The sequence below is a fragment of the Bufo gargarizans genome, chromosome 1, assembly GCF_014858855.1.
Source record: "Bufo gargarizans isolate SCDJY-AF-19 chromosome 1, ASM1485885v1, whole genome shotgun sequence".
In the NCBI taxonomy this organism is placed as follows: Eukaryota; Metazoa; Chordata; class Amphibia; order Anura; family Bufonidae; genus Bufo; species Bufo gargarizans.
Window position 1 is genome coordinate 66,400,176 of NC_058080.1, and position 15,252 is coordinate 66,415,427.

The 15,252-nt window shown below is 46.3% G+C and overlaps 2 protein-coding genes across 2 annotated transcripts; one reads left to right on the forward strand and one right to left on the reverse strand.

The window, feature by feature from the left end:
* Nucleotides 1-1,248: 1,248 nt before the first annotated feature.
* TADA2B (transcriptional adaptor 2B) lies at nt 1,249-12,106 on the reverse strand. Its single transcript, XM_044296064.1, is given in 3 exon segments — nt 1,249-4,497; nt 4,500-5,142; nt 11,587-12,106. Coding segments are annotated over 3 exon segments (1,332 nt in total). The 5' UTR covers nt 11,929-12,106; the 3' UTR covers nt 1,249-4,150.
* A 46-nt stretch (nt 12,107-12,152) lies between these two features.
* Nucleotides 12,153-14,096, forward strand: CCDC96 (coiled-coil domain containing 96). The gene is given in 2 exon segments (XM_044296058.1): nt 12,153-13,284; nt 13,286-14,096. Coding segments are annotated over 2 exon segments (1,869 nt in total). The 5' UTR covers nt 12,153-12,177; the 3' UTR covers nt 14,048-14,096.
* Nucleotides 14,097-15,252: the final 1,156 nt, after the last annotated feature.

A 15,252-nucleotide genomic window follows, 5' to 3' on the forward strand; every position in this document is an offset into this window, starting at 1 on the left:
AATACTCATTTAAGACGATAACCGGGAACATCCTTGGGGTCTCATTTTCAATCAGGAATGAACATAAAATGGATACAAATGGCAGCATTGTGTAGCATCTCACACTGGCAGTTCTCTCCAGCTGCTCTGTAAACTCTGGTATAAAAATATAAAAAACGCAGCCGTTATCTTACAAAATACAATAAACTATTTACATCTTACACTAAGCCACACCTGTACATCAGGAGGAGATGAAAACCTGGACCAAGAGAACGCAAGGATTAACCCTCACAAGGCCAATTAATCCAACGATAGAGTAACAGAAATATCAAACATTTAATTATTGCAAATCTTAGATGCTAGGCATTGTAGGACACAGCCCAGGGCACCTCGGTCTAGATCAGGGTTTCTCAACTCTGGTCCTCGGGACCCACCTACCAGTCAGGTTTTCAGGGTCTCCTTAGTATTGAGCAGGTGATATAATAAGTGTCCATGCATCAGGACTTACCACAGGTTTTTTGATTCTGTGGGATATTCTGAAATCCTGACTGGTAGGTGGGTCCCGAGGACCGGAGTTGAGAAACCCTGGTCTAGATAGATCACAAAACTCAACCCTCGGAACCAGGAACTAAAAGACAAGTTGGGGTCATCAATGGCCTCTTCTTAATCCTACCAAAGAACGGACAAAATACGGCAGAGCTGGTGGAATAAAGAGGAGTTTCAACAATATGCAAAATTTCACCAAAAACAAAGTGGTTTTTGATGGAAACCCTACATAAAGCAATGATAATTGGATTTGTTGGAGCAAGAGAGGTCAGCCGCTGCGCTTGAACCTTGTAGAGACAATTTAAATGGGCATCTGTCAGCAGTTTTGTACCTATGACACCGGCTGACCTGTTACATGTGCTCTTGGCAGCTGAAGACATCCGTGTTGGTCCCATGTACATAGGTACCTGCATTACTGAGAAAAATTGTGTTTTATTATATATGCAAATGAGCTTCTGGGAGCAACAGGGGCGTTGCCGTTACACCTAAAGGCTCTGCTCTCTCTGAAACTGCTGCGCCCTCTCCACTTTGACAGGACCAGGCAGTGAAATCATCACCACAGCTGGTCCTGTCAAATTGGAGAGGGCGATGCAGTTGCAGTAAAAGCAGAACCTCTTGGTGTAACGACAACGCCCCCGTTGCTCCTAGAGGCTCATTTGCATATATATTAAAACATTTTTCTCAGCAATGCGGGCACATATGAACATGGGACCAACACAGATGCCTTCAGCTACCAAGTACACATGTAACAAACGGATCAGCCAGTGTCACAGGTACAAAACTGCTGACAGATGCCTTTTAATTTGGAGGGCATCATATATCAAGCTCAACACACTTATCCTACTGACCTCTACAGGCGTTCGAGGGCTCAGATCGTAGATATCCTGCGGAATAAATGGGTTCCAAGACTAATTTTCAATATAAGTGATGCCTCAGGCTCTACTTGATAAAGATAAATGGAAGTTTCTGAAGTCTCAGGGCAGGTCAGTAGGTCACATCACGGAGTAGCCCCGAAATGTATTTCTCAACAGGTAAAATTAGTTCTACAAAGTTTTGGGCAGAAAACCATCTACACACACAACCATATTCTTCTTAGCCAAGTACGGACTCAAAAACTGGTCTTTTGACAATCATGGCACCAAGCCAGAGGGGGAAACCTTTTAGGATCGCTGTAGTCCTCACCGACATATGGCACACATCCAGCCATCATAATGCACAAAATTAAACTAAACAGGAAATGCACTAGTCTCCAACCAATAGCTGAATATATGCAGTACAACAGATTATTTCCACAATCATTTAGAAATATTCAATTATTGATTATCAATGCACACAGATCATTTATTATGGGCAAAGGACATCCAGGAAGATTCCAATCTAATGGACATTGCATAGCACGGCGCCATTATATTTCTCACTGGAGCTTCCCCCCTCTGGCATTCTATTAGAAAACGGTATGCTGCTACTAAAAAGTGTATTCAAAAATAAAAAAGTTAAAAAAAAAAAATCTGTACATATAATTACAAATTAACCAAAATAAATAAATATGATATGCACACTGTATACATACTTAGACTTTCTATAATCATGGGCAATGCTGCCTCCTTAAGATTTCTTCTGTGTGGGGAGGGCAAGGAAAATATACAAGACAATACAGAATGTGACCACTTAGGACTCTTTTTCCATTAGAAACAATTTCATCGATCATCGTGGCTCTGGTAAGGAATAAATGGGTTTCTTAAAAGGGTAGGCGAGGTCCTGAATAGGACAATGGTCATGATCATCAAGGAACGCGCATACGTCTTTCTCAGGTATAACAAGTCAATCTGGCCATGACCAAGATGAGGCCAGAAAACTGGTAGATGCACAGTCAGTATAAAGCTAGCCATATACGATAACAGGTATGGCCGCCTCCCGTTTCTAGAGGTCATGGGAAAGGAGGGGTAAAGATTGTATTGTAGCATGCCTGGTCGTCTGCTTCAGCAGCAGATAGGATGCTACTAACAATATGTGGCAGCAACATCCCCCCCTATCCCCACTAAAAATAAATCCCTGCACTCACCAAGCTGAGTAGGCAAGTGTATGGGACAGATGGACATCTCATGTATGGCCAGCTTTACAGCCCTGTATCCAATTAAAAGAGGCATCACTGAGCTTAACCAATGCATAATTATTGCTCTTAATTTAGTAGTCCCCACCCCCTAAAAAATGCAAAGTGAGGTCAATGATCTTCTCAAAAAGTTTTTTCTGGTCTGATGGCTACCCTTATGGCACACTGAACTCATTTATGGTCACGTTCTCTTCATGATGTCCCGTAACTACAACACGTGGATCTGCTACTATGACCACTAGCGTTCCAAAATACATATGGTGCAAAGATCAGTGCCGATAGGGTTAATACTGAAAGGTTAGGATTCTCCAACCACAAGAGGTACATACATTCTCTTGTTAAAACACAGGGGCGATGTCGTGGAGAGAAATGGACATCCGACCTGATGAAGACTTTGCCGAGCACAATTTACCTTGAAGGTATCATTGGTCCTCAAGTCACAGTGTGCTTTGTAGAAGGTGGAACTCGTGATGTATAAGAAGCAGAGCTGTCCACAAAAACAGTTACCGCTAAGCCAGGGATGCTCAACCTGCGGCCCTCCAGCTGTTGTAAAACTACAACTCCCACCATGCTCTTCTGTAGGCTAAAAGCTGTCCAGGAATGATGGGAGTTGTAGTTTTGCAACAGCTGGAGGGCCGCAGGTTGAGCATGCCTGATCTAAGCAATACCCAACAAGGGCAACATGGTGCCTTAGACAAAAAGCCACATAGCTGGTGCACCCCCGTGTACAGATAAATGCTGCAGATTTTTTACAGTGGAATTGCATGTGGAAAATCTGCCGCATTTTACAGCAGCAGCAAAGTGGATGAGATTAACAAAAAAGTTAAAATAAAATCACATCTGCATACTGCGTTAAAAAGAAAATTGGCAGTGTGTTCATTTATGCTGCAGATTGCACCCTTTGCAACGCATAGGGTGAAATCTACAGCGGATAATCCTGCCCGTGAGGCCATACCCTACCAGTGTCACAACGTGGATGTCATTCAGCGTTAGGTGGCAACATCATTGTGAGGGCGAGCAAAAGGAGCGATGAGCTGTCCCACCATGGGGTGTGCTTGAGTTCAACCACTGCAGCAATAGGGAGTTTGGCTCCAGCAAGTTAGGCCTCATGCACACGACCGTATGTGTTTTGCGCTCTGCAATAAGCTCTACTATATAACGCTCCATTTGCTGTCCTCTCCCACTCCTGCACAGCAAAGGTTGCAATAAATAAAAGTAAACCCTACTATAACTAGTACTTGGCATGTTGAGCCTCACATTTATATTCCCCATGTGTCCCATTTAGTTCAGTTTTGCCGTTTTCATAAATTAGGTAGCACCTCTTTAGTAACGAGAAGAGAACGGCAGCTTTCCTTCTAATGCACGATGTGAAAAATACATCACCATACGAATAAAACAATGTGTATTTAAAAATATATACAAGTATAGTAAAGCTTCAGTCTCTGTACAAGTCCTTTTATATATATTATAGATATTTTTTTTATAAAAAAAACAACAACATTTGGAGACACAGCATCACGAGGCGTCCCTGGATATCCAGCCACTCTCGGTCAAGAAATTTAAAATCCTTTTCTTTAGGACTTTATCTAAGTAACTGGGAAGACGGCTCTTTGATGGGATTCCCTGTCTTTTCTGAATGTGGTCCTTAATGATAATGGTTTTGACAGTCAAGTAACGAGTGGGGCTCAAGTTCAAGGAGCTGCAAAGAACCTTCTCCCTGTCCGATAACATCTCAAAACCTTGAAGGTTTTCGATGGCAGCAAACTCTCCCTCCTTACCGTCTTCCCTTCCTCTTTTGGAGCCCGCAGTGTTCTTGTTCTCTTTCCGTTTTTCCCGTTTGTGACGGGCAGCTTCGTACTCGCGGACTCTTCCATCTTGGTGATGCCGTTTCGCCGGTACCTCTGCAGTTCTCGAAGCTTTGTCCTCAACATTCGTTCTTTGTGCATGTTCTCAAAGAAGTCCTCAATTTCCTTACTGGACATGAACTGATAGAGGGGCCTTAATTTTAATCGCAGTTCCTTCTCCTCTTTTGAGATTTTCCGCTTGGCAGGCTTTTCTTTATCTTTTTTATCTTTACCTAAAAATGCTGGTACCAAGTTATAGTCCCGGGCTATGTTCTTCCTCCTTTGCCGCTCTTTCAGTTTCCGGACGTACATGTCCACGCAAGATTCTTTAAGTTCTACTTCAACATCATCATCGTCGTAATTGACGGACAGGCCGCTGATTAGCGTTTCAGCGTCCTGATCGTATTCGATCTCGTAGTCGTCCCGGAGAGGCATGTACCCCAGCTGCTGCTGCTCCTGCACAGTGATGTCTAAGGGAGGTAATGGAGTGGTCAAGCTGGGAGACAGGGGGCCACCTGTAGGACACGTGTGGTCAGTTACTCTGTTGGGAATATTGTCTGGGATGCATGCCTTGCCAAGGTTTCCATGAATGTACATGCTGACGTAGTGTTCCATCACTTCCTGGGGGGTCCTGGATGCACCCACATGGGCAGCCATATCCTCCTAAGCAAAAAAATAAGGACATACATTAGCAAAGCTATAAAACACACAGTTGTATAAAACTGGAGCCACTCCATTCATAGTCTATGGGACAGACCCCTGGGGCTAATACAGGGGTAGGCAGCCTGGGATAATAAATTAGGTGTCCTGTGGGGGGAGATTTCGTGTCCTAAGATACAGCAGAAGCTGAAACTTAAACTAACGCCTTAGCCTTTGGAGAAGATCTAGCGATCCCACCCAGGAATGAACAGTCTGACATTGGCAGCAGTGATTGGATCATGTCAGACTGTACACTAAAAAATAAAATGGTAACACCCAGCTGGACCTTCATTGTAAACTGCTAGTAATTAATTCATAACTTCTAGCAGGAATAAGAAAGAAATGACAACAGAGTAATAAGAGCTATGCTTCAGATTTGTTATGGGGGATGCAAGTAGTTACTAAACTCGACATGTCAGGAGAGGTGAGAGGTCCTCTTTAAAATTGCTGGTGCTCCTTTTCAGCAGGGTCAAGGATCCTGAGTAAAAGACGTAGCTAAACCCCCACAGAAAACATTCAGCTCTTCATACGCTTTCATGGACAATTTGCCCTAAAAGCAGCGAGATAATGAAAAAGCAGATGTCCCTTTAGGTTGCATGTACATGGCCATACTTTAGTGAAGGATCCATAGACAGATGTGTCCATGAATCTGTAGGAGGACGAGTGCTAGCAGTAGGCATAGCTCGTCCTCATACTGTGGAGGTGGTCGCCACATGTAAATACAGCGCTTCACCTCTACTAACGAGTAGCCGATAACTGCGTACTTGATCTCTGCATGTAAAGGCAGCATTACCTTCTTTCAGGATCTTTCGAGATAAGTGGTGCGAGATGAGCAGCTCTGAGAAAATTTACTTTTGCATTCAGGGGTGGACTGACCATAGATCCTAGAGACATTTCCCTGTGATCCAATGCCCAGGGGGGCGCCCGAGCCTTCTTCCAAGCACATAGTGATCTATAATACATAAATGCTTGTACATGCCCTCATCTCCCGCCTAGACTACTGAAACCTCCTCTGTGGCCTTCCATCTAGCACTCTCGAACCCCTCCAATCTATCCTCAACTCTGCTGCCCGACTAATCCACCGCTCCCCGCCTTTACTCCTCTGCCTCTTCCCTTTGCCAATCCCTTCACTGGCTTCCCATTGCCCAGCGAATTCAGTTTAAAATACTAACTACATATAAGGCCGTCCACAACCTGTCCCCTCCCTACATCTCTGAGCTACTTTCCCGATACATCCCCACACACAATCGCCGATCCTCACAAGACCTCCTTCTCTCCTCTTATCATTTCTTCCCACAATAACTTGAATATTTTTCCCATGCATCCCCCATACTCAAACTCTCCACCCCAACATATCAGACTCTCACCTACAGTGGAAGCCTTCAAAAAAAAAAACTGAAAACCCACCTTCTTCAGACAAGCCTACAACCAGTGACCCTGCTGCCTCTATACCACCATGACCAGCTTTACCCTCACCTACTGTGTCCTTCGTCCATCCCTTGTAGATTGTAAGCCCTCACGGGCAGGGCCCTCTCTCCTTCTGTACCAGTCTGTAGCTCGTCTTGTTCATGCTTAGTGCAATTGTCTGTATTATGTATGTGCTCCCCTTATCATATGTACAACACCATAGGATTAATGGCGCTTTAATAATAAAAATATATTAGTACTTATGCACCTGGCCAGTGGTGGAAAGTGCCCTCCTGCATTCAACTACACTGTGGTCCTCGGGATGGCGATACAGTTGAATACTACAGCGGATGCAGCAGTATTTTATGTTGCACTATGATATTTTGTTATGTTGGAGAGTTTTTTGTGCCGCAGTACAGTAATGCTGGCCGTGCTGTTAGCCTTAGATTAACAAGAACCTCATCACATAACAGAAATTATGAGGGCCTAACCTAACACAGCTATGAAACCTACACAAACATACTTGGTCCTGCCTACAACATAGGGCCACTTTTAGTTTTAGTTTTCCAGGGCCACTTTAAGTGCCCAGTCCTCCCCGGTTTGCATTATTCACAATGTCCTAAAAGTAATGTAAAACTTTTTTGTTCTTGTTTTCAAAGCTGGTCGTCTCAATACCTTGAGCCAAGGTGAGGAATGACCCAAAATCATGAGCAGAAACCAAGAGAGAAGAGGTCAACTTTTTTTAAAATAAAGTTTCCCCGAGCTGGTATCATACAGAATGGTACATATGGGAGTATTATTAAATTCCCTTCCAAAATATTATCCACAAGATGCCCAGTATTCCGCTGTGGTGACCATTACTGCGGATGCAGGTACTGCCCCCCCATCAGTGTAATGAAAGAGGGGGGACACAGCTCACACAAGCCCCCAGCTGTGCACTCACATATCAGTCGTATTCGGCCTTCATACTGAAGGCAGAACATCACAGTAGTGGCGGTATAGTGGACGTCACAATGAATGATACTTCAGCCTAGACAGGGCGGGCCATACACATTCAACAGCTGACTGCCAATAGATTGTGTGTGTCTCCCCCCCCACACACACACACACACACACACACAATTCTCTCTCCCGACACCCCCATGCACAAAAGAAAAGTTTGTTAGAACATGTATGTGTTGTCAATGAGGAGAGGAACCAAAAGCTTCTCCCTTACACTTCTGGCAGTGGCTTACCTCCTAGGAGAAAATATTCACTTTGCCCGATCCTTCTCTCCCCCCGACATCATATGTTAGGGAAGAGTGGGATGCCGCCAACGCACATTAGACTGTCGGACGAACCTGCAATTCTTGTATGGGACATGCAATACATTCCTGTGGAGCCCTGCCACGAGCAAGGTTCCATAAGAACTATCGCTATGGTGGCCTCATATCCTTCCGAGTGATTAAGACTACTACAGGGAATGAATGGTTTGCGCGGGGAAGCTGTCTCAGATGTAACAGACATTGCTAGCTCCGTGTCTCTCTCGCCTTCTGTATGTGACATTAGCCCCAGGTGTCTGCTGTGTGAAACAACAGAAGCCGGTGGCTATGGCTCCTTCTCCACTTAGGAGCGGGGTCCATCTTTAAAGACCCAGCTTCCACCGTACATATAAGGATGGACATCGGGAAGGGGTTAAGGTATCCATATACAGTCTAAAGTTGATCAAAACCAACCAAAATGATCGTTCACCAGGCGGAATTTAACAACGAATGATTGTTCTAGCAAAATGATGGCAGACAATCATTGTCTGAAAAGAAGTCGCCATAAAGTTTGACATTATTATCCCATAGTCGAAATAAAGTGCTTGAATGAAAACGCCATCACCCAGGCTATAGGGACCTGTCTGTGTATGGCCATGTCTGCGAAAGGAACGTTCACGAGATGATCATTCAACCATGAACCAACTTCTGTCTAATGTGTAAAGGGGTTATCCAATGATTCATGTAAAAAACATACATCGTACATGATGATCTCTTTCTAACAAACCTAGAACCAGCCGTGTACCTCACATGGATCCAGAGATCTCCCCATTCATTGCTCCACTAGATGCATTTCAAATGTCAAATCAGGTGTTTTGTCCTTTCTCTGGAGCATGTCCTTTATGCTACAGCTTTCTTCCTATCACAGCCCCGGGGGTATGTCGTTTCTGCTACAGCTCTCCTCCTCTAACAGCTCAGGGGGCGTGTCTCTGTGCTGCAGCTCTCACTGTAACTGAATACGGCTGGTGACAGTGGAAGTTTTAAACTGAGCGTGTGCGACCACCTCAGCGAGGTGAACAAAAAAAAAAAAAAGACAGGAAAAGAACAAAGCAGGTGGCGCTATACAGATACAGTTTATTGAATAACTCAGTGGCTATGCTAAATGTTTTAATTACAAAAAAAAAAAGTCTTCAGATCCAGGTGCTGGTTTCAAAAATGTTGAATATTCTTCATTGGACAAACCCCTTTAGGACCGCCACCAGGGAGTGTGCCAGTGCTCTCTATGAGACGTCCATATGACCACCATTTCAGCTCCGCTGGGTGGTGCATCACCTTGAAGGTCAAATCTGACCAGGAACGCACCTCCATTCCAACATTAAAGATCTGAGAATACCGAAAGACAACCCTGATAGGACCCCTGATCTGCTCATAAAAACGCCTGCGTTCAAGCATATTTATGTGACCCGTTACATAGAACAACAGGGGGTCATTTATCAAACTGGTGTAAAGTAGAACTGGCTTAGTTGCCCTTTCATTTTGGACAGCTCCTATGGAAAATGAAAGGTGGAATCAGATTGGTTGCTATGGGTTTACACCAGTTTGAATAAATGACCCCAAGAATGTATTGGAAGAATTGCTTTGGCTGAACCTAAGAGAACCCCCACATATGTAATCTGCAATGGGGTGAAATCCCCTGCATAAACCTACGCTCTGCGGATTTTTCTGGTGCTTTGAATCTGCAGCAAATCCGCAGCTTTTCAGTCCCGTGTTTTACCTGCAGAAGGAAGCAGGTGTTTGTGAAATAGATTTTCTACGCGGATGTCCCTGCGTTTCTGCACATGTGTAACTTGCGGGTTTTGTTGCGGACCTGCCCTGATCTCAGCCTCTGAATTGCAAAGGGTTAAATCCGCCAGACGGGTCAATTTCCGCATGGAAAACATATGGAAAGTGTACGCAAGATTTGTCAGATCTCACTCACTTTGCTGGTGCTGTACGAAGCTGCATTTCTTTTTTCTCCCTGCGGGAAAGCTGCGAGTGGCCTGCAACGTGTCCGAGTACCCCAAAGCTAGTTTCAGGCGAGCGTGTTCATTCCAGGAGTATTAAAACCCGGGCTGAAAGCTGCTCCCGAAACAGAAGTTATTCTGGGTGTTGTGGCCCGACCACCGCTGTACTGAATGGTACTCCTATAATGCCGTCTGTACCGTTCATTACAGCGAAGGTCAGGCAGGGACACGCAGCGTTAAAAATCATTCGTGTCACAGGAGCTGCGTTCATTCCAGGAAACACGATCTGCGTGTATTATTTCCCGGGCTGAAAGCTGAAACCGTAACACAAATGACTTCTAATGCTGCCTGACCAAAACTGTACTGAACTGAACTCCGTACAGTTCAGCACAGCAGGAGTCGGGCAGGGACACACAAAATTATAGAGTATTCAGCCTGGGAAATAACGCTCACACACAGAGTATGTTTCCCCGGAATGAACAAGCTTGATTGTAACTAGCCTCTTTCACACGAGCGAGTATTCCACGCGGGATGCGAACGCATAGCGCCCGCGTGGAATCCGGACCCATTCATTTCAATGGGGCTGTGTACATGAGCGTTGTTTTTTACGCATCACTTGTGCGTTGCGTGAAAATCGCAGCATGTTCGATATCCTGCGATTTTCACGCAATGCTGGCCCCATAGAAGTGAATGGAGCTGCGTGAAAATCGCATCCGCAAGCAAGTGCGGATGCGATGAGTTTTTCACGGATGGTTGCTAAGAGATGTTGTTTGTAAACATTCAGGTTTTTTTATCACGCGTGTGAAAAAACGCATTAAATCGCATTGCGCCCGCGCGATAAAAACGAAACGAGATCGCGAACAAAACTGAATAAACTTGCTTGCGAAATCGCGCAGTTTTCACTGAACGCATCCGGACACGCTCGCCTGCAAGGAGCCTAAGGGCGCATTCACACGACCGCAAAACACGGATGCTGTCCGTGTGCGTTCCTCAATTTGCGTAACGGACGGCCCATTATAGAAATGCCTATCCTTGTCCGGAGACAAGAATAGGACATGCTCTATCATTTTAGTGGGGCCGCGGAACGGAACTACAGATGCGGACAGTACATGGCGTGCTGTCCACATCTTTTGCGGCCCCATTGAAATTAATGGGTCCACACCCGGTCCGCAAAATTACAGAACGATGCGGACAGTAATGCGTGCTCCACATCTTTTGCGGCCCCATTGAAATTAATGGGTCCACACCCGGTCCGCAAAATTACAGAACGGATGCGGAACTATTCATACAGCCGTGTATATATATATCGTATACAATAGAACGCGCTATTCTTGTCCATTTTGCGTATAAGTATATATAAAAATAAAAAAAACGGACGTCACGCGGTCATACAATATACGGTTGCATGAATTCACCGCCCTTAAAGAGAGTCCGTGAATAATTGCATCCACCTTCATTATAAGCTGCCGCAATCGTCGTCAATTCTTTGGTATAAAAATAAAAGATTCTATTCTAGAGTTTGTGTTACTTTAATGTTAAAATGAAAAGTCTACAAAATGAATTAAAAAGGGTAAACTAAAAAAATAAAATTTGAAAACAGGAAAAATAAAATATAATATGGAAAAAGAATAAATTAATGAAAAATTAAAATAATAAAACATAAGACACCTGCACTGATGGACAGCAGGAATGCTGGGAATTGTAGCGTATCTGGACACCTACCGCCCCCTACAGGCTGCAATGCATACACAACTTACCCAGTTCCCAAAGCCGAACTGCTCGATAGCATCGAGCAGCAGCTGCTCTTCCCTGCTCGTCCAGCCTCCCTCCGCCTCGGGCCCCCATAGAGTAAAGCGACCGCCGTCCACCAGCTGGTATCCATGCCACCGACGGTGATTACCAATCTCTGCCCCCGCCGAGAAACACTCCGTGCACAGCTCGATGTCCTGGCATTCGGTGCAGCGGATACGCAGGCTTGTCACGTCGGCCAGGCAGTAGACGCAGTACTTCTTGCCCAGGTCCGCCATCTTGGCCGCCGAGCTGTTGTTGGGCTCAACCGCTGAGGTACCGCCCACCGCTGATCTTACAATTCTGCGCATGCGCCTGGGCGCTTCTAGTCTCTAATAGGCTGGGGTCCTCAAAGCGCCCCGAGGATTGGACGCTGGATTACGAGATTTGTGACGTCACTGGCCTTCAGCCTATGAATATTTAGCAATGAAGAGAGCGCTGTGCTGTGGCTCCGCCTTCCGTAACGCGTCTCCACGGAAACCAAGGGAGATGTAAATACACAACCTTCCTATCCAGTCAGCTGTCTGTCCCCGGGAGAAGGGTAACCGACGCGTGCCAGCATGGGCGACCCAAGTGACAGCGGTGAGATGGTGGCAGAGGGAGAGGAAAGACTACCTGGTACCATGCAGGAAGCTGAGACAGAACCAGCGATCATTCAAGAAGGTAATACAGAGCCTGGCGCCATTCAGAAAGGTGGCAAAGTGGAATATGCCTTGCATGAGGGTGCCAGTGAGCGACCTACCAGCGAGGAAGGTGTCAGTGAGCGACCTACCAGCGAGGAGGGTGCCCATCGAGAACCGAATCCCAGCCAGGAGGGTGCCAGAGAGCCAGGCGCCAGCCAGGAGGAGGGTGCCAGAGAGCCAGGCGCCAGCCAGGAGGAGGGTGCCAGAGAGCCAGGCGCCAGCCAGGAGGAGGGTGCCAGAGAGCCAGGCGCCAGCCAGGAGGAGGGTGCCAGCCAGAAGGAGGGTGCCAGAGAGCCAGGCGCCAGCCAGGAGGAGGGTGCCAGAGAGCCAAGCGCCAGCCAGGAGGAGGGTGCCAGAGAGCCAAGCGCCAGCCAGGAGGAGGGTGCCAGAGAGCCAGGCGCCAGCCAGGAGGGTGCCAGAGAGCCAAGTGCCAGCCAGGACAGTTCAAGCCAGGAGGACACTACAGAACCAGGTACCATCCAGGAGAACCTTCACATTTCTACCAGTCAGGAGAGCACCAGAGATCCTACTGCTGGGCAGATAGTGGGCATGGAGCCAAGCAGTGCAATGGAAGAGAATGGTTTGGACCCTTCAGAACCCCATCATGAAACCGAAGAACATGCTGCAATCCCAAAAGATGAGCTGGAGCCATCCGAGGAGACAGACCAAGAACCCAAAGAAGAGACTCTTTTAGAACAGGAAGAAGGTGAAGAAGAAACTGAACAGGATCAAGAGCTGGAGGCTGATGAAGAAGAGATTCGAGAAGAACTGATGCATGAGTATCATGCTCTGGCCCAGGACCGTGATAAAATCCAGCAGCACAATGCTCAGCTCCAGCACAAGCTCTACGAGTATTTCCGCAAGAAGAAAGGAGAGGAGACCCGCTCTGAGACGTCGAAGCACATGGCAGACCAGGAGCAACGCTACCTCAAGTACTTGGCCACCCTGGAGGAGATGAGAAAGAAGTACAAAGAAGAAGCCACTTTTCCATCAGCAGCAGATAGAGGAGCTGAAGGCCCAGTGTCAGGACATTGTAAGTAAGGTGGACAAAGAGTGGATGGCTTTCCAAGAACAGAAGAAGAAGATTGCCCTCTGCAGCCTCAGCAAACGAGGAGCGGGGAAGCATGCAGCTTCCTCCCTTATCCAAGAAATAGACTTATTACAATCCAGGGAAGAACGCAAGGAGAAGGAAGTCATCCAGGTCCGCCTAGAGAACATCAAGCTGAAAAATCAGATCAGTCGCTATGAGTCCACCCTCCGCTCCAAGGAGGAGTTGGCTGAAGGTTTGCACCTCATCGACTTTGAGCAATTGAAAATTGAAAACCAGAACTACAACGAGAAGATCGAAGAAAGAAACGAGGAGCTGCTGAAGCTGAAGAAGAAGATTACCAACACTGTGCAAGTTCTCACTCACGTCAAGGAGAAGCTCCAGTTTGTCCAGGCTGAGAATCAGAAACAAAAAGAGAGACTCATGGAGGTCGAGGCCTTGGTGGGCAACAAAAGGGACATCTTGACCAAGACCAAACAAGCCAGGGATAGTTTGAGGATGGACAACCTGAAACTCAAGCAGAAATGTGGCCTGCTGGGTAACAAGGTTCTTCTCAGGGACTTTGAGGACAAGGTGGACGCCATTGAGGAACGTAGTCAGACCCTGGAGAATCTGAAGCGTCGTCATGCAGAGCTAACTCTGTCCAGTAAAGGGTTAATGAAGAAGATCAATGAGGCCAAGATGGTTATGGAGGGCTGAAGTTTCCCAAGTGACCTCTGTTTCTTGGAGAAGTAATAAATTCAGATGCAAGTCTCCTAGTCACATGGTGATCTAGTATCTGGAAGACTTAGAAAAACTATGTGTGTCAGTGTTATTGGGGTGCAGTCTCTTGGCGCGGGTTATTCACCTCTAGTCTGGTCCTGATTCCCATGGGTCTATTTCTAGGGGTTCGTTAAAGAGGAGCTGCTTGCACCCCCCATAATAACAATGTAGACATCTTTTCATATAACTGTATGTTATGCCATTCCTCTATTATTCCTACTAAACGTTCATAAATGAATTGCCGGCATTCTGTTAATAAGGGGCCGTGTGGGTGTTACCAGCTGACTGGGCACAGTCTGACACTGGCAGCACTGATTGGATAGCGTCAGACTGTGCAGCGACATTCCCCCAGCTGGACCTTTACTGCATACAGCTGGCAATTCATTCCTAGTAGGAATAATAAAGGAACGACGCAACATAGTTATATAAGAATAGATGCTCCAGAATTGTTATTATATTGGGGATGCAAGGAGTCACTAAAACAGACAGGACCGGGGACGGCTCCTTGTTAAGAAAAAGAAAAGAAAGAAGCTGTTAAAAGCGGTTATCCATTCACTATAATGCCTCCCCAAATGCCCGGGCCCCTCACACAGGTTGTACTTACCTGGCTCCCCGACACCCACATCGCTTCTGACAGCCGCCATCATGCGGATGAAAATACCCGACAATGGGGGGCAGCCAATAGACGGCCGCGACGGAGACAAGCCTTCCTAGTGTCACCCGGGCAGATGCAGCAGCAGCCGCGTGGGCATCAGAAGAGACGCAGGTGCCGGGGAGCAAGGTAAGTACAACCTGTGTGAGGGGCCTGGGCATTTGGGGAGGCAATATAGGGGTCGGATAACTCCTTTAATAGTATGATTGGATCTAAGATGTCTTCTGATTGTTCTTTGTATAATGACAGGTTATACAGTTTTCCAAGATACTGTCATTTCTGCATCTACTCCTCACAGTTTGCAGGATCTCTGCTTGCTGTCATTCAGTAGGGATTGTCATTGTTTATATTCAGTGGATATAGATCAGCTCTGGTCATGTGACGGATATAGCTCAGCCCTGGTCATGTGACTGATATAGATTAGTGCTTATAATATATTACTCTGTCTAGAGGTGTACTGGCCATAGACCCTACTGGGAATTTTCTCAGT